General features: G+C 55.1%; 9 protein-coding genes across 9 annotated transcripts; 4 read left to right on the top strand and 5 right to left on the bottom strand.

The window, feature by feature from the left end:
* Positions 1 to 478: 478 nt before the first annotated feature.
* INS49_014727 (uncharacterized protein) lies at positions 479 to 2,742 on the bottom strand (the record flags this gene model as incomplete). Its single annotated transcript, XM_043175417.1, has 3 exons — positions 479 to 654; positions 805 to 2,237; positions 2,348 to 2,742. 3 exons carry the CDS (start codon positions 2,740 to 2,742, stop codon positions 479 to 481), a joined length of 2,004 nt encoding a protein of 667 aa, XP_043020374.1.
* Positions 2,743 to 3,713: 971 nt separating this feature from the next.
* On the top strand, positions 3,714 to 4,818 carry INS49_014726 (uncharacterized protein; the record flags this gene model as incomplete). The annotated part of the gene is made up of 4 exons (XM_043175416.1): positions 3,714 to 3,775; positions 3,889 to 4,125; positions 4,246 to 4,544; positions 4,634 to 4,818. 4 exons carry the CDS (start codon positions 3,714 to 3,716, stop codon positions 4,816 to 4,818), a joined length of 783 nt encoding a protein of 260 aa, XP_043020373.1.
* Positions 4,819 to 5,269: 451 nt separating this feature from the next.
* On the bottom strand, positions 5,270 to 6,077 carry INS49_014725 (uncharacterized protein; the record flags this gene model as incomplete). The annotated part of the gene is made up of 2 exons (XM_043175415.1): positions 5,270 to 5,837; positions 5,977 to 6,077. 2 exons carry the CDS (start codon positions 6,075 to 6,077, stop codon positions 5,270 to 5,272), a joined length of 669 nt encoding a protein of 222 aa, XP_043020372.1.
* A 395-nt stretch (positions 6,078 to 6,472) lies between these two features.
* On the bottom strand, positions 6,473 to 8,615 carry INS49_014724 (uncharacterized protein; the record flags this gene model as incomplete). The annotated part of the gene is made up of 6 exons (XM_043175414.1): positions 6,473 to 6,520; positions 6,581 to 7,217; positions 7,305 to 7,438; positions 7,507 to 7,793; positions 7,952 to 8,407; positions 8,585 to 8,615. The coding sequence occupies 6 exons, from the start codon at positions 8,613 to 8,615 to the stop codon at positions 6,473 to 6,475; spliced, it is 1,593 nt and encodes a 530-aa protein (XP_043020371.1).
* A 721-nt stretch (positions 8,616 to 9,336) lies between these two features.
* On the bottom strand, positions 9,337 to 10,446 carry INS49_014723 (uncharacterized protein; the record flags this gene model as incomplete). The annotated part of the gene is made up of 3 exons (XM_043175413.1): positions 9,337 to 9,682; positions 9,758 to 10,133; positions 10,242 to 10,446. The coding sequence occupies 3 exons, from the start codon at positions 10,444 to 10,446 to the stop codon at positions 9,337 to 9,339; spliced, it is 927 nt and encodes a 308-aa protein (XP_043020370.1).
* A 761-nt stretch (positions 10,447 to 11,207) lies between these two features.
* INS49_014722 (uncharacterized protein) lies at positions 11,208 to 11,696 on the top strand (the record flags this gene model as incomplete). Its single annotated transcript, XM_043175412.1, has 1 exon — positions 11,208 to 11,696. One exon carries the CDS (start codon positions 11,208 to 11,210, stop codon positions 11,694 to 11,696), a length of 489 nt encoding a protein of 162 aa, XP_043020369.1.
* An 803-nt stretch (positions 11,697 to 12,499) lies between these two features.
* On the top strand, positions 12,500 to 13,636 carry INS49_014721 (uncharacterized protein; the record flags this gene model as incomplete). Its single annotated transcript, XM_043175411.1, has 1 exon — positions 12,500 to 13,636. One exon carries the CDS (start codon positions 12,500 to 12,502, stop codon positions 13,634 to 13,636), a length of 1,137 nt encoding a protein of 378 aa, XP_043020368.1.
* Positions 13,637 to 13,900: 264 nt separating this feature from the next.
* Positions 13,901 to 14,376, bottom strand: INS49_014720 (uncharacterized protein; the record flags this gene model as incomplete). The annotated part of the gene is made up of 2 exons (XM_043175410.1): positions 13,901 to 14,158; positions 14,230 to 14,376. The coding sequence occupies 2 exons, from the start codon at positions 14,374 to 14,376 to the stop codon at positions 13,901 to 13,903; spliced, it is 405 nt and encodes a 134-aa protein (XP_043020367.1).
* A 1,236-nt stretch (positions 14,377 to 15,612) lies between these two features.
* INS49_014719 (uncharacterized protein) lies at positions 15,613 to 16,793 on the top strand (the record flags this gene model as incomplete). The annotated part of the gene is made up of 3 exons (XM_043175409.1): positions 15,613 to 15,733; positions 15,795 to 15,982; positions 16,056 to 16,793. The coding sequence occupies 3 exons, from the start codon at positions 15,613 to 15,615 to the stop codon at positions 16,791 to 16,793; spliced, it is 1,047 nt and encodes a 348-aa protein (XP_043020366.1).
* Positions 16,794 to 17,686: the final 893 nt, after the last annotated feature.

Genomic DNA, 17,686 nt, shown 5'->3' with positions numbered 1-17,686 from the left:
AAAGGCCGAGAATTCTGCCTCACCCAATCCTTGGGCGCCTGTTTCCAGAAATGCAGTTGATTGAGATGCTTGAGTGGCCAGGTCACTTTTCTTGAAAATGTAAGGTTCTCTAAACATCTAAACAGGGTTGGATCGGGCAAAAGACGGTGAGGTCATCACTAAAGCATGATAAGGAGGAGATAGGAGATCCCCCACCCGGTCGTATCAGATATTCAGACTTCAGATGAACCTATAATAGCAAAATGCATGATCCAAGAGGAAAATCTGGACAACTTCGAGGAGGTCGACTTTATCATGGGTAAAATAATGCGCTATGGGTCGTTACACATATAGAAACTAAATCCGCATGCCCAATCAACCTCAGGCTCTCCGCCTTTTGACAACAGCCTTTCAAATCAAGCCTAAACGGTTGTAACGAGAACCCTTAGTGAGCCTTTTTTTTGCCCCCTTGATTCTTCGCTCCAACAGAGGGAAATTACTATAGGGATGGCTTGGGGTCGTGGCACGAGGCAGGAGAGCTCGCGGCCTGCTGGTGTAGCTGGGACTTGTTGCGCCTCTGATCGGAGCGCGGCACGTCGTTGGACGGGTTCAGGTCAAAGAAGCTTGTTGGCTTGAGCGTGCACGAGAGCTTCTCGTTCGGCATGACAGGGAAATCTGGCAATGAAGCAAAGTGTTGTCAGAAAGACCACGTATTCAACTTATTCGGATCGATTCTCATGAGACGAGCAGGAGAGAGGAAATCTAGCCTCCCGGAGGAAACCCTCTAGACATTGATGCTGCAACAAAAAGGAGACTTCTGCTTACCTTCAGGTCGCGTGACGTGCGTGAGACCAAACGAATGCCAGAGAACAACATCTTCGTCCTCGGTGTTCTCATCGCGCGAGGCCCACTCGCCGAGGCCGGTGTCCTCCCTGCTCTGGTTGGTGAACTCGCCCGCGGCCCAGAGCTCGTGGTCGCGGTAGCGGGTGACCCAGACCGGCCTGCTGGCGAAGAGCCCCCGCCGGTAGTTAAAAGTCTCGGGCCCCATCATGGGCATCTGGCTGGGCTCCGCGTGCAGCTTGTACCCCAGGGGCTTGCCCGAGACGGCGTTGGTCCTGGACGTGTTGAGGATCTTGTACACCCTGCCTTTGGCCAGGTCGAGGTCGTAGCCGCCGGGCCTCGTGATGGGTGTCGTCTGGACGCGGAACGCGCAGCCGAAGGGGTCGAGGTCTGGGTCGTCGCGCACGGGGACGGCGTCGTCGTAGACGATGGTGTTCTTGGTGTCGCCGTCCAGGATGGGGTCCACTCGCACGCAGAAGAGGTGCTGGTGGTTCACGGCCAGGACGCCGGGGGCGACGACGGTGCCCCATGGGACGCGCTTCAGGTCCGGCCGGATGGGCATGGTGGACAGGATGCCCGTGGCGCGGACCTCGATGTGCAGGTTCGCGGCCTGGTCGAGCACGAAGGCCAGGATGTACTCGTAGTTGGCCACCGTGGATGTGCACTGGATAACCAACTTACGGTCCCGCACGACAGAGGACATGCGGTTGCGGAAGTTGGTGTGCTTCCAGCCGATTCCGTCGTCCTGCTCGTGCATGCACACCACGTTGGGCATGACCACGGGCGTGCCGTCGGCAGCGACACGGACGCCGTCGAAATAGGCGATCAGGCCCAGGCAGTCGCAGCCAAGGGCCAGGCTGTTGGAGGTCAGGCCGAAGCCCGAGTCGCCCAGGTCGAAGGCCTGCTTGCGGTGGTAGGGCGAGCGAGGGTCACCGTACGGGACCGTCATCTCGCTCATGGACACGCGGTAGAACAGCGGACGGCCATCGTAGCGGACGTCGTGGAGGATGGGCCCCTCGCGCAGGCTCCAGCCGAGCTGGAAAGTCCACTTCTGCCACGAGACGGCGCGCTCGTTGATGGTGAATGAGGGACCCTCTGGCTGGACGACCTGTAAGGGCTTGAGATCCTTGCGGAGACCGTCGGCTCCGAGTAACTTTGCGCTGTATTCGACAGGCTTGACCGGAGTCCATGGCTGGGTCTCCTCATCCACGTCGGCGTCCACACCCATGGGAAGTTTCTCGAGGCGTACCAGCTCCAGGGTGTGGACGTCGAAGATGGGAGCAAGTGGCAAAGGAATCGAGTAATGGTTGGCTTCCGGGTCATCGTTCAAGGCAATGTACATATAACACTGGAAGAGGCGTCTCCTCTCGTTTGCGTCGTCCGTGCCATACGCCCAAGGATCGTTCAAGACTTGAGTTCTGGAAGTTGAGTAGGGCTCAGAATCAGCCTTTGTCTCATACACTGTGGCCAGCACATCTGGGGGCCTGCCAAAAAAAAAAAAAAAAAAAAAAAAAAAAAAAAAACTCACCCTGGAGGAAGCTTGAGCTTCTGGATCTCAGCGAGTACCTCCGGGTGCTCATTGCAGAGATTGGTAACCTGCTCGTACTCGACCCAGTCGACGGGGCCCTGGGAGTCTGGGCGGCCCTCTGTCCGCTCAACGGTGGCACTATTTATGTTGACGACAGCACTTACAAGCGTTGACGTGTTTCTGAGCTGATAGTAGACCCTGGCGCGACGGTCGGGCCGTTGACGGCCATGGTGGAGGTAAGCCAGGACTTCGTCCTTGGCGGGCTCATAGAGATCTATGACTTTGAAACGGATGTCTGGTTTCGCGACGCGGAGGTGGCTGACGAGGGCCCGCGCGGCCTGGCGGACCTCGTCGGAGGAGAGAGGGTCAAGAGGGTGGGATGCGGCAGTAACCATGATGGCTCTGGATACGTACGTACTGTGGACTGTAATGATCGGGAGGAGGATGAGGTTGAGCAAGTATAATTGGCAAGCAGGATAGACCGGCGGTGCGATGGGGATAAGAGAGGAAGAAATAGTATCTACAGAGACACGCCTTATTGCGCGAACGGCTCAAAATGGACCACGAGCTCTCGTTTTTCTTGTCCTCGCTCTCGTCTTGAGCAATTCCTTACGTTTTATTACCCCGCGGTTGCTTCCTGGATCCATTGGCCCAAAGGCATGCGGTCATGAGGCACAGTAGTCCACGATATGGTCGTCGCAGAGCTTGATAGCCGTTTTGGGAAGCATTTCCAGCCAACCAGGTTATCCGACCTTCGGTGTGGTATCATAGCAGTACGGTCCGCCCGCCACTTGCTGGGACTGGGACTGGGACTGGGACTGGGACTGGATAAGAAGATCATCATCTGTGACGTATATAGAGTCGATTTCATTCCGACAGAATTCGTTGTCGAGTTGGCGTGCGGCTCATTTACAGTACATGTAGCCGAGCGAAGGGTGGTCCTGGCGGTCCTGGTCCTGACCACAGTATAGCCAGGCAGCTCGTCCGGTGGAGCGGTCGCCTTCTGTGTCCATTTCGGGAAATACTTCCAATCAACCTGCGCCCTGCTACCACTGGCCTCGGAGCCGAGGCAGGGTCAAGGCGGGCGGAATTGGAGAAGAGTGGGCCATGGTTTAGAATTGGAACATGGAGAAGAGAGCAGCTCGCGAGTGTTGGCCGGCACACTGGTGATATAATGGCATCCTTACCTAGATAATAATTCTGACCACCATATAGTCAGCTCCAATATACTAGACTCTTTGTCCTGTCAGTCCAACTAGTGTTGTCTCCTCTCTCGCCTACCTCAGATGTCCTTTTGACGCCTAGTTATTACCTTCGGCCTGACGAGCTCACATATCAACGGGAAATAGAACATCAAATAGACAACATGCCTGATTTCAAGGGATTGGATTTATCTGGCAAGACTGCCATTGTTACCGGCGCATCACGGTAAGGGTTGCTCACTTCTCCATCTCTCTAATAAAACAAATAAGAAAGAACAAAGACAGAAAAAGAGGGGGGGGGGGATGAATGCTAACAATGAGTCTGCTTATGACATGCAGTGGAATCGGTGCTGCTATTGCAAATCAGCTGGCTAAGCGAGGAGCAAACGTCGTCGTCAACTACATGACGGCACGCAGTCGCCAGCGCTCCGATGATCTTGTCAATACTATCAACGGCTATGGCGTCAAGGCTGTCGCCGTCCAGGCAGACATCAGCAAAGTCTCCGAGATACCCAAGCTCGTCCGGGCCGCCCTTGACCTGAGCACGACCGGCAAAATCGAAATCCTTGTCCATAAGTGAGTCTCGATACATCCACTCCAGAATTTGTTTACCACTATCATCATCTTCCCCTCCGGCCCTGTTTTCCTGGATTTTGAGCTTGACTAAATGAAATTGCCTACTTCCCTTCCCCGCAGCGCCGCGCTCGGCCACGACGCCAACCTCGACGAGGTCACCGAGGAGCTCTACCAGACGCACTTTGACACCAACGTCAAGGGGCCCATATTCCTGACCAAGGCCGTCGTGCCGCACATCGCGAGGGGCGGCCGGATCGTCCTGGTCTCGTCGGCAGCCGCCCGCCTCGGCGTCGCCGGGCAGACCGTGTACGCCGCCACCAAGGCCGCCGAGGAGTCGCTGGCGCGCGTGTGGGCGAAGGAGCTGGGGCAGTCGCACGGCATCACTGTCAACTGCGTTAACCCCGGGCCTGTCGCCACTGGTGAGTCCCATGGAGATACACAATCCATGTGTCACCGCGTCTGTATTGGATTGTTGTGCTAATTGATGTTTTTTTTGGGGGGGGGATAGACCAGTGGAACGAAAGCGACGAGCAGTTCCGGAATGACATGCAGCCCCTCATCGAGTCGACGCCCGCAGCGGCAAGAATCGCAGAGGTCGACGACATCGCCCCCCTCGTAGCTTTCCTGTGTACCGATGATGCGCGGTGGACTACGGGGTCGGTTCTTTCGGCAAACGGTGGACTGTACAACTAAGCAAGTCTCGGACAGGAGCCGGTATGGCTAGATAGGAGCTCGCAAATAGTAGACATCCGTACAACTGTACCGAATTGGAACTTCGAATTGAAAGTCATTCCAATCTCGTATAAATATCTTATTGGCGTGTAAGTCGACAAGAATAGCTGGATGTGGGCCATGTATCATGGTAGCAGAGACGTGCTGTGCTCTGAACGATACCGGGCGTTGATTTGCTGTTCTACTCACGTGTGTACTGTATCACATGAGGATGACTCGGCTGACGCGGTCTGACTCTAGTGTGTATGTTTTCTTCCTTTTTTTTTTGTGTCTCTCGGCTCTGATCTGTCTTATGGTTATCACGTCTATCTCTCCCTCTACCTTGACCTAAACCTCCCCAGTCTTTGGCTGTTGCTATGGACACGTTTCGTCACCACATTCAAAAGACGGTGTACAGCGTTTGTGGTTACGATCACTTCTGTTGATGGTCGTCCAGCGCCTTCACCTTCTTGACAACGCGGGCCGGGGTGCCCATAGCGACGCTCCAGGACGGGATATCCCTCGTGACGACGGAGCAGGCAGCGATGGTGACGCCGTCGCCGATTGTAACACCAGGCAGGATGACGGAGTGGCCGCCGATCCAGCAGTCGTTCCCGATAGTAATCGGCCTGGCGAACTCGATGTTGGCGCGGCGGCTCTCGACCTCGACCTCGTGCGTCGCGGCGAGGATGGACACGTTGGGGCCGACCATGACGCGGTCCCCGATGGTCACGAGGGCGCAGTCGAGGATGGTCAGGTTGAAGTTGGCGTAGAAGCGGTTGCCCAGGCTGATGTTGGACCCGTAGTCGACCTGGAAGGGCGGCTCGATGAACACCTCGCCGCCAACCCGCCCCAGCCGCTTGCTGAGCATCTGGTGCCGCTCCTTCTCCAGCGACTCGAACCCCGCGGCCGGGTCTGAGGGGAAGTAGTTGTTGTACTGGTGCATCCACGCGCGCGCGGCGAACCGCGCCGAGGCCAGCTCCGGCACGAATGAGTCGTAGCTGTGCGGGTGGGTGCCAGCAAGTGTCAGCGCGATGAGTACGTTGAAATGATGGTGACGATAGTGCATGTGGATGCGGAGTGGGTTGTGGAGGGCGGACGGGCAGGTGTTCTTGGGGTCGGGGACACGGCTTTGCTCACAGCATGCCCGAGATCATCCTCTCGTACTGCTCCCCTTTGGGAACATTGCTGAGCTTCGAGGCCTTCTCGAGCTCAAGGGCGTTCTTCTCTGTGGCAGCCATGGTCGAGGGCGACGATCTTCTGTGGTTTCTGGAAATGGAAGTTTACAGGGAAGTTTGACCCCTCCGCCAGTCGTTGCACGCAGAAAATTGAATAAATACAGTAGACTGCATTACGTGTGAACATACCATCCCTGGACATGGATTCGGCTCGCACCGTCTTTGGCGGTGGGGACGATGGGAAGGTGCGAAGCTGATTACCTCTTTCGGAAGTACTCCCAACCGCCTCAGCTCAAGGCAGGGGTCACCTCGGATCAGCACTAGGCTACATGTACAGCCCCCATGACCTGGACGGACGAGCCGCTACAATGCGCTTCAAATTATGAACATCAGCTTGCCACTTGTAAGGCTTACATGGGCGTGACGAGCCACGAGATCACCGAGCGATCTCACCGCGATCAGAAGAAGAGATACGCGTGTTGCTTCTGCAAGCTCTCGGAACACGTCTAAACGCCACAAGGTTAGCCATCGTCATCGCTGGAAACCAATGAATGGCTGCTGCTTACAAACTCCATCCAAGGCACATTGCGCCAGCCGCGCGTGTTGGACCTCCTCTCCTCCCACACGTGCTCCAGCACCGTCTTCATGGCCGGGTGCTCGAACCCCGTCGACCTCCTGATCTCGTTGATCGAGATGGCCGCGTAGTGCAGCTGGTGCGGCACCGTCGTGTCCGCCGCCGCGAGGAACAGCGGGAACAGCATCCGCTTGGAGAAGGGCGAGCTGGCCGCGATGTTGGCGCGCGCGTCGAGGATCGCGCCCACCGACGCCCTGATACCCGCGTCCTCGCAGGGCACGGAGAACGTGTCGGGCCACCGCATCACCCGCAGCAGGCACGCGTGCCGGTACGCCTCGGCCAGCTGCCGCCACTCCGGGTGCCGCGTCGGGTACTCGGCCGAGTCCAGGTCCAGCTCGCGGAGGTACGTGTCCGCGTCCCGCAGCGTGGCGTGGAACTCCGCGTTGGCCGTGGTGCCGGCCAGCCAGCTCTTGGCGGCCTCGAGGACGGTCCCGATGCGCTGGAAGATGCTGGGCGGGCAGCCTACCAGGGTGTGTAGGCTGACCCGCCCGTTCTCGAGGACGCATTTCCGCACGCTCTCCGAGTATGTGAGCTTTTCTGCTCCGCTGAAACCTCGGAGGACGTCGAGCCTGCGACAACAAGAACACGCTTGGTTAGTTCCGATGACTGGTAGTCTAGCAGAGGCGCGCCAGGTTCCAAGTCTCCTCAGTGCTCACCAGGCCAGTGCTGCCAAGAAGAACTGAATCGAGTCTGATCTACTTGACAAGTTCGATCCAGATGCAATCTTCCCGCACAGGAATGTCACCCCGTTCAAGTGGGTTCCGTGGGTCGACAGACCCATCTCGCAGATCTAGCCTGCCTGTTTCAGCGTTGGAATCTCGGCAGAGGGGGCTATAGGGCGTCAGGTGATTGACGTACGTCATGAAAGATCAGCAGCAGGATCATGGCGAGAACCGCCTCCTCCTCGGCTGCCTTGAGACCCTGAACCTCCTCTTGAATCAGCAGGGATCCTAGGATACGGAGGGCAGCCACCCGGTGGCTCAGTGCATCGGCCTCGGTTGCCTTCCTCATATCTCGTCGGGAGGACCGCAGGTGGCAGGCAACCAGGCCGAGTACGGCGTGCAAGACGCCCGTGTGCTGGCACGCGAGTGGCAGGAGATAGCGCCGAAACAGGTTCTCGGTGCCGTCGACCACGATGGTCAGGCCTGGGGTCAGTTCCTCATCGACTTGTGGCACGTGCCCGTTTTGTTAGCAAGAACAGAAATACGACAGTCGTCAGGCGAAAGAATTGTGGAATTAGAGGAAACAAAAGCACCAGAGGCTTATCCAAGCAGATGGGTCAAGGAGAGGGGGACAGGCTTACAATACCTGAGCAGCCTCTGCGTTTCGCTGCTCAGCAGCATGCCATCGAGCAAGCGGGCATCAGAAGCTGGCGACAGAGTCTCTCCGCGACGGACATCCTGGGGCGAGGCAGACGAGTCTGTTTCCCAAGGCGAAGGAGGCAGCTGGCTCTGGCAAGGGGCGGCACCGACGCTGGACAGGGGGCTCAATCTCAACTTGCGCGTTTCGTTCGGGCTGGTAATGGCTCTGGCCTGCTCGCCGGGGATGGAACCGGGACTCGAGTTCGGAAGCAGGGCCGGGACCGGGGCCACAGCTGCACTGACGACATCCTCGGCGGCGTCCGGCGTGGTGAGTTCGCAGAACTGGAACCTGGGAGGATAGCCCTCACACCGGAGACCCTTGGTCTTGCATCGGTTGCAGAAGGGACGAGAGCGGTCACACTTGCGGCACTTCTTGCGGCACGTCCCACAGGCCGGGTCTGGTAGGCGTCACGATCAGCTACTTGCGCAGGACTCCTGGACAGTCCTGAGGGGAGGCGGTTGGAAGTATAACCAAATGCGGAGAAAGTAATCATGCCTGTAGACAAGACACGCGGAGAAACGGCGCGGGGATAACGGCGCAGATTTTGTCCCGTTTGGGTATTTGACTGACTGACCTCTGCGGATGGCTTTTGAGCCTTTTGCCATTCTGACCCTGGCAGACATATTTCTTGTGCTGCTGCTGCTGTTGCTACTGCTGAGGTTTGATGCCAATGATACCTGGGTATGATTATGGACAGCGGGGCAGTTGAAAGGGTAAGTTTCCCAGCCCGTGTCATGTCAGCGGGGTCTGGTTGGTAAGACACAGCAGGTAATGGACCGAAACTACCCGAATAGGAACTTACCCAGTCAGGTATCAGACCTCGGGAGTCAAGCCGTGACACGCCACACGTAGAAGCAGTCTGGTCATGCTCTTCCGATTTTATTAGCCTGAACCCAATACTCCCTCGTTCCGCATCAGTACATGAGCATGATTTCATACATCTATTACATGTAATGCCAACACCTTCATCACTGCCAGTGACCTTCCTCCCGTAGCTCTCCCACATGGTTCACGACCCCATTATCAAGTTTGAAATACCATATATCCAGCGAATACGCCACGATGGAACGTGGAGAAATTACCGGGGGTTTGACTCGAGGTGTGTTAAGGTTCCAGCTGAAAAAGTGTTCATACTGGACTAGGCTCGTGTGGGTCTAGCAGAGTGGAAGTCCTCGGCCCTGACCAATTCGTGCTTCTCGCGTCCATGAATTGGTCTTTTGAGTTATACATATATACACTGTCACATATCCTGCCTGAAGAAAGGGCTGGGAAAAGATTCAGAGGAAACAACTGCATTGCTCTGCAGTATACACCCTCTGCTATGTTTCAAAAGTCCGTAGGGCCTTTGGCCTCCTCGGGCCGCAGCACGTAGATGGGATTCATCTCCTCCACGAAGCCACACGCCGGGTCGCTCATCGAGTAGCCCATAAACTCCTGGATGTCCCGGTCAAGCGTCTTGGCGACCTCGTGCGGCACCGCCAGGAACTGATTCTCCTCCTGCCGCAGGTAGCCCCGGATCGCAAACGTCGCGAACATCAGCCGCCGCTGGTCCTTGGTGCTGTTGGTCCCGCCCCCGTGGTATGCCGACGCCAGCATGATGAACGCGTCGCCCTTGTCCATCTCGGCGAAGATGCACTCCTCCACGCGCGGGGGCATGTGCCGGTCGGTGCCCCTGCGTCGTTGGTGTGAGTAGGATTCGAGAGAGAATCGACAGAAATACGGAGCCGGGGGCCAAAGAACAACTCACCACAGATGGGATCGCGGAATGAACTGTGTCCCCCCATTCTCCTTGGTCACCTTGCAGCCAGCAACAAACAGCCCCACGGCCGTCTCGCGTTGCCTGTCGCGCTCGTCGTCCCAGGCGTCGATCTCGGTGTGGTAGTTGTGGCTGATGTAGTCGTCGCGGTGCAGGGGCTGCGCCTTGCCCCCCGGCCCGATGCTCATGGCGGTGCACGAGTGCACGTACGGCCTCGACACCGACTCCTTCTTCTCGTTGCCCCACCAGAACCAGCTGCGGGTCGTGAGGAAGTGGTCGAGCACCTGGTGGTAGAGCGGGTTCATCATCTGTGTCCGCGCGTAGGTGGGGCTGTGCTTGAGCAGTGACGGCGCGCGCTGTGTCTCTTCTGCGGAGCGAGGAAGAGAAAGCATGTGATATCAGCTAGATGTCGAAAATGCGAGGGAAAAAAAAGACAGAAAAGCAAGAACTTGTGCAAGAGGTCGTTTGCACATACTCGGGAAGAATTTACCGTCCCACTCGACATCAGACTCGAGCCTGGCACGGCACTCCTCAAAAGCCTTGTCAACATCGGCGACGGGGACAAGGCCCTTGACAAAAACACCTCCGTCCCGTTTGAGGAGGTAGATGATGTCTTCAATTGGGGTGTCGGCCGAGACCTTCTGAACCTCGGGGCCGTATTTGTTTGCGGGCTCAGCCATGACTTTTTCTCTCTATGCTTTGCTTTCGTATGGCTCTGCCTCGATTTAGACGTGTGCAGCCCTGGACGTCGTGAGAAATAGATAAGGTACTTGAGTAGTGGATTGAGGTGGAAACCGATACCCGAGAAACAGCATGCAACTGAATTTGTCACTCCCCCAAATCTTCAGAATATTTTATATATCTGGCCGGGGTGTGTCGTGTGACGGCTGCGGAGCCGAGTTAGGATTCATCGTTGAGTCCCCAATTCCCACATGGTTGGGAGAACTACCTAGAATGGAAATACTTCACGCCGCCCCACCCCCTCCACCGTCAGCAGTGTGACGCTAGACCATCACTGGCGCCTCGCTACGGCCCGGGAATGCATGACAAACTGCAACGTGCAGTAGTGCAGGTCAAAAACAAGGGTCCGCCAAAGGCCTTTTTTCAGGCGGGCAGCAGGCTTTGCCTTCCACCCAACCCGGATAATCCATCGAGAGTAGGTATCATCATGGCCAGTAAGAGTGACCGGTCTCAGCAGTAGAAGCAAGAGCAATCAAGTCATTAGAATCACCCCCTCTGACGTCGAACGAAGTACATTGTGATTAATCCGTCTCACGGCATCATCGGAGCCGGGATGTTAAGCACTTGCAGAAGCAATCCGTGAGTATTGCTCAAAAAGCGGACGGCCGCTAGGGACAAGGAATCCCTACAACACCGCAAGGCGAGACAATTCTTTACGCCCCAGGAGGCACTCGAAACTCAAGCGGCGCTTTCCTTGAGGATGAAGCTCGAAACATCTACTTATATCCCCGGAGAAACAGCCAGTCAAGACCCAACATCACATTTTTTCTCAGGTCCCGCTGTCGGTAAGAGAGTCCACAGTGATACTTGGGGCTTGCTCGTGAACATCTCTTGCGTGCTGGTCAACCCTTATACTCGACTCCGGCCTGTCAACATCACATCGCCTGACATCGTCCCCGGCGTGCTGCCGTACCAATTGGCCATGGCGCTGCTGGCCCTGTGGACGCTCCTGACGGTCTTGCCTCAGCTTCTGTTCCCGGGCTCGGTCTTCGGCCGCCGCTGGGCGTCCGTCCTCGACGGGTTCGCCATGTTCCGTTGTGGTGTCGAGTGGAGGGGTGCGGCCCACGAGCTGCGTGGCAGGGGTCTGGCCTCACAGGACGCGAGCTCGTTGTGTCAAGTCCCAGGCATGGTTGGAGATCTGGAGCCACGCCGTGCGTGGGAGGCTGGCGGGGCTTCTCAGGCTCTTTGATTCGCTCGTTTGGGTCGATTTAGGGCAGAGATGAGCTCAGACCGATTGTATACCTACCACAAAGCGACTTGGATATTGTTTGGGGTTTTATTTCCCCGACTTCCAGTACAGGCTTGACGGTGGTCGCAAGCACTTGGGCAAAGACTGGACGGTAAAAAAGATATTGTCAACTTGCCCAGGTTATTCCTCGATCTTCTTAGTCCGCATCGTGCAGCGCGTGCGCTTGCACGTCACTTGAAAGTTGATGCTATACGATTCTCACCTTTTATATGAAATGAAGTGGGGCGTACGCGGCTTGATCGGCGCTTTTCCTGCAAAGTCATTCCTTTATTCGTAGACTTAAATTCAAACTTAATGCGTTTTCTATTCGTGGTCGTGGGTTGGCTATACCCCCAGTTCAGCAATCAAGATCGGATGTATCAAGCCTAGACAAGTGTGGAATTAGGAGCCAATGTCGTTAACTTGATCGACTGACATACGATGTGTGAGGGGCATGATCCAGATTGTTGTTGCACGGAAGAGGGGAACATCTACTACAGGCTAAATCTATCAGGGAAACAAAAAGCGACCCATACAACGGCAATTTGCATCCAATACTACCCTCATTCTCTTCTACAATATGGAATCCATGCGCTGTCGCCGGTGTCCGGCAGTGAGTCGGACTATTCAAAGGGCTGATTTCGCCAGATTCCAATTCATTGCTTGGGTTTCTGGGCTTTCTATCATTATTTTGTCTCGCTGGCATCTATTGAGATAGCCCGGCTTATATCATCCTTCCTCCAAAGGTCAAGTCATCTTTGAAGATGATTTCCGAGGTCAACAAATACATTGCGGCTTTCCTTCTGTGCTGGCTTCTCTTTTCTGCCAGCGTCATTGATGCTGACGATGGATTTCCCAACCCGGGACATTACAAGCGGCCGATCGTTCTTGATAGATCAGGCGGGTTCCAAATTGGTGGGAGAATCATTCACAGTCCATACTACTACAACATGACGCTCTCTTGCGACCACGGATATATGGAATACTTCATTCCGCGCCGCCCCCGCCAGACTGCCCTCGTCATGTGGCATAGTGCCAGCACACAGATATGGCAGAACCGATGGGACGGCGGAGAAGGCTTCAAGGACATGTTCCTGCGCCGCAACTACCCGGTCTACCTCTGGGACGGCCCGAGGGTCGGCCGGGCGAACTGGGCGTGCGTCCCGATGACCTACATCCCGGATTACCGCGACCAGGGCAACTTCGCGGCGTGGAACTTCGGGCCGCGGTTCCCGGAGTGGTGGCCCGACGTGCAGTTCCCGACCGAGGACCGCGACGAGCACTGGCAGGAGGCGACCAGCGCGAGGTACGTGGAGATCGACACCGTCGAGAACGTGGAGCTGCACAGCTACACCGCCGCCGTGGCTGCCGACTCCGGGAAGGTCGGCAAGAGCATCGTCTACCTGACGAACTCGGCCGCTGGGCTGAGGGCCATGATGACGGCCACCAAGTCGAACACGACCAATATCAAGGGCATCGTGATGTACGAGAGCGTTGGGTACGTCTTCCCCGATAATGCGAACATCACGCAAGGCGGTGCATTTGGACCTTTTGTGGTGCCGCTGGAACGCTTTAAAAAGCTGGCGAAAGTGCCGGCGATCCAGTTCGTCTTCGGCGACCACAAGCCGGAGACGGACATGTACGTGAAGCAGGCACGGCTAGAAGCCAAGTTGATCAACCTCTACGGCGGCAACGCGCAGGTCTTGAAGCTTGGCGACGATGCGGGGCTCAAGGGCAGTACGCATAGTGCGTTTGCTGACATGGATAATGAAGAGGTTGCGGGTCTGCTGGAAGAGCTTTTGCATAAAAACAGGTTGGACTTTTATCAGAATAACGGGGATGACGACAGTGACGATGAAGATGAGGAAGACGAAGATGACAAAAGAGGAGGAAGAAGATAGATGCGGTCCATGCGATCACGTGAACTCGTGAGACGACTTGAGAACGGGACTCGCACAAGCTACCCTGGGGTAGTTGACGTTTCTAACGGGGAACTGTCAGAAGAAAATACAGAAAGTTTTCCGCTTTTCGCATGTTATTGACCTGGCATACTTCGATTGTAGAAATAGGTTGGATTGGTACCTGTTATGAGAAGATGTACGAGTAAGTATGTCTGTCGGTATGACGGTGCCACACAAATACAGATTACTCAACCCCTCTCCTTCTTAGCTGGAGACTACTTTGTTGTCCTTGATGTATATCTGCTGATACCCAAATGTGCGGTAACACCCGTTTGCGTCGATAAACTTCGCCTCGTCAGGCTGCACATGAGACTTGTAGTAGGGATCAGCCAAGGCATTCTCCAGCGCCTCGATGTTGGGGACTGTGAGCTCCACGTGGCCGTCGTATTCGCTGACGTTCTCGGATCCGAGCTCGGTCCAGACCTTCTCACTCTGCGCGCGGAATGCTGATGGTAGGTGATACTAGAATTCTTGTGTTAATATCGATCCGACCTTTAATAATGACATTCATAAGGTTATGTCTGCTGACTCACCTGAACATATTGTACGACACCGTGCTTCGCAAGCCACTCGTTGACAATAGCCGGGTGCTTCTCTGTCCAGTATCTGTGGAACTCCTCCTCGCTAACCTCAGGCTTGCGCTCCATCATCATAGTCAGCCTCAAATTGTTGGTAGACATTTCGATGAGTTAGAGTAGCTATGCAAACGTTGTTCAACTTTGCTGAGAGATCTTGATTCCATGGCGTCGTGCTTTGGATATCTCCTACATATTTATAATTGTTCCTGCGTCTACGGATACAAATGTTTAAGGAGACCAAATCTCAATGATTAATTAACACAGCTGTCTGACGTGGGTCACTAGAAAAGGAAATCCCGCAGTGTCGCTCCACAACATCGGGATCAGCTTTTGGTAGCGCTCAATGCCATCGACTAGGCATGCGGACGAAGGAGAGTGCAGTCACCGCGTCCGGGCTTTGCTTTCGGGATATCGGTATTTCGGTGAATTCAAAATTGTTTCGCCCACATCACTCAGCTCATTCTTCCTGGAATCTCACTGGCAACTCGACCAACCTTTCTATCGATGTGCTGAATTACTAGGTCTATGCATGTGTTGTGACAGGAAGGGATGATTAGGGCATAGGAAGTAAACGCGATTCCGCTGAAGTCGTCTCTGTATCGCATTTGGAATTGAATATACCCATAGTGTGGATTTCAAGGAAAGGGCGAAACCGTGCTTGAACAATTAAAGGAGGATTCTTGCAAGTGCTCGATTTCGCTGGGGCACTCATATGGCTCGACTGTCATACGACTTCACCCTGCGTGCGACCGTTTTCATTTCCTTGTTCGCCCCGCCTCCATACTCTGTTTGTGTCAATGCTCATGACATCCAATCTCGTGTGACGTTCCGTGCGGGTATCCAGGGAGAGCCGGTGTTTGCGCGAGAGACGACGTTCGCTGAGGGATAAGTAATGTAACTCAGAGTGGCTGCACAATGATATCACCATGATCCGCTGCGCCAAATCCTTCTGATCGAGATTGACTTTAAGAGGAATGGGTGCAGCTTCGTCCAGCCTTTCCGTGGGCACGGTATTAATGTCTACCGGTCTGATCTACACCGGACATTGACAGACTTGTCAATACTAGTATTCTCAGATCGAGAAGACACTCTCAAATACACCGCCTCCAATATGTCGACCGCCATTATTACAGGAGCTACGGGTAAGATTTTTTGATACTAATAGCTGGCTCTTCCACGTATCCCTTGAAATGGCTCAGGGTGGCTGATGCACTTGGCTCTAGGTATCCTTGGCCGGGAAATTGTCAAGGAGCTTTGCTCCCGGCCAGATGAATGGTCCAAGGTCTTCACCTTATCTCGGTAAAGGAGGATTTTGGTCCTCGGGCCCAACATATCCATATGGATCTGAACGCGACCGCGGAGAACATGGCTCGTGACCTCAAAGATCTCAAGGTGGATTATGTTTTTTACGCCGCGTATTTGCAAATGGACACTGAGGAGGACAGCACTCGCGTCAATGGTGAGTTTGTTTTTCATGGTACAGGAGCTGTGAGATGGTTTGAGTGCTGATATCATACCAGGCGATATGCTGGCCGCATTCTGCAACGCGCTCGAGATTAACGGTCTTGCACCCCGTATAAAGCGGTTCGTCCTTGTCTGCGGAGCCAAACAGTACGGCGTTGCCCTTGGACGCACCAAGATTCCCATGATTGAGGAGGATCCCTGGCATGCTACAGCGCTTCTACTTTTGATACCATTCGCGGGTAATGTGACAGCTTGCTAAAAACGAAATCAGGATGCCAGCGCCGCCATTCCCTCCTAACTTTTATTATCCGCAACAGCGCATTCTGCACGACTTTACCAAAAAGCACGGCATTGGCTGGAACGTAACCTACTCGAACGAAGTGCTCGGCTTCGCCAGAGGCAACTTTATGAATTTTGCCAGTGCCATTGCCCTTTACGCCGCTGTCTGCAAGGAGATGGGCACCGAGCTGGTGTTCCCTGGCGCCGAAGAATTTTACAAGAACGTCACTGTCTTCACTGATGCCGGTCTGCACGCGCGCTTCTGTCGTTGGGCGGTGCTTGAGCCCAGGGCGGCGGCCAACGAGGCATTCAGTGTCACAAACGGTGACGTCGAGTCCTGGATGAACCTCTGGCCGCGCGTGGCCAAATACTTCGGGCTCACGGTGCCGGCGGATCAGTTCCTGCGCCCTACACCACTGGCGGACGAGAGGGCATTGGTGCCGAACCCCCCTCTGTCCGTCCAAGCTGATACCATCGGCTTGAAGGATCGTACGCCGCAGAGCTCCATTCGCACGCGTGTGAGCCTGGTCAAGTGGTCGCAGGACAAGGATGTGCAGGCGGCATGGAAGAAGCTGAGCGAACGTGAGGGCCTTGACTCTTCGGCGCTGGAGAAGGCGTCTTGGGCATTTGCCGACTGCGCCTGGGGCCGTGATTACAACGTTGTGCTAAGTATGAGCAAGGCTCGAAAGTTGAGCTGGACTGGTTACTGCGACACCTGGGAAAATATGAGCAGCATCTTTGATACGCTGAAGAAGGAAAAGGTGATCCCCGAATAGGTCTTACATGTAGCTGTATCAGTCATTATTCCCATGTTCCTCTACACTCTTTCGCATCGTACATGACGGAGAGCCCGGGTGTACATCGCCAACCGCAAGCGTCAAAGTAGTCCATCGTGCGGCCGACAGCGATATTGCCCTGCTTCAAAATGGCGGTCACTGCCTCCGATGACACAACGCTGGAGAACTTGCTCACCCGGGTAGCCAGAATGATAACACAAAGCACATGTGGCAATCCCTCATGGGTCAGTAATAGCGACCGTGTTCAGTAGTGAAGCAAGAGCAGTGACACTAGCAAGGTCATCCTTCCATCGTCGAAGATGTGCAGCTTGAATCAATTCGCAGTGTTAAGGTATGCATCAAAGCCAGAGTAGTACATATTTAGTTGAGCAATCATCACTCCCGTTCCTCACTCACTCACACAACAATCTCTCTCTCTGTCCCTCTCAGCGGCTGGTTTGCGATGGATATTCTCGCACAAGATCCGCTCAACTGGATCCTCATCACCAGTACGGGTAAATCTCAAATCTCAACTGGGAGTCCCATCTGCACGTATGCTCCGTGCTGCAATTCCTCCGTCCGCACCGTGTGTAGGACATTAGGCCCCTCAATGACGGGAGCCAATCCGTGGAACGTGCCCCTTTTCCAAAGCTCTTGGAATACATAGTCTAGGACAGCCTGCCTCCAGGGATCAGGCTCCTCTTCGAACCACTGTCGAAAGGTATCATGCCAGGCGTGGGGATTGCTCAGCTTAGGGTAGCAATCTCTCAGCACTGGCACGAGATGATTGACCGGAACTGTCGTTCCCTCGGCAGTAGCCGTCGAAGATGTAGCTATGGCATGCCAGAACCAATTGGGATCCGGCAGAATTCGACGAGGTCGGCGTTCCTGCT

The sequence above is a fragment of the Diaporthe citri genome, assembly GCF_014595645.1.
Source record: "Diaporthe citri strain NFHF-8-4 chromosome Unknown scaffold_8, whole genome shotgun sequence".
Lineage (NCBI taxonomy): Eukaryota > Fungi > Ascomycota > Sordariomycetes > Diaporthales > Diaporthaceae > Diaporthe > Diaporthe citri.
This window is presented reverse-complemented; position numbering and strand designations above follow the sequence as displayed.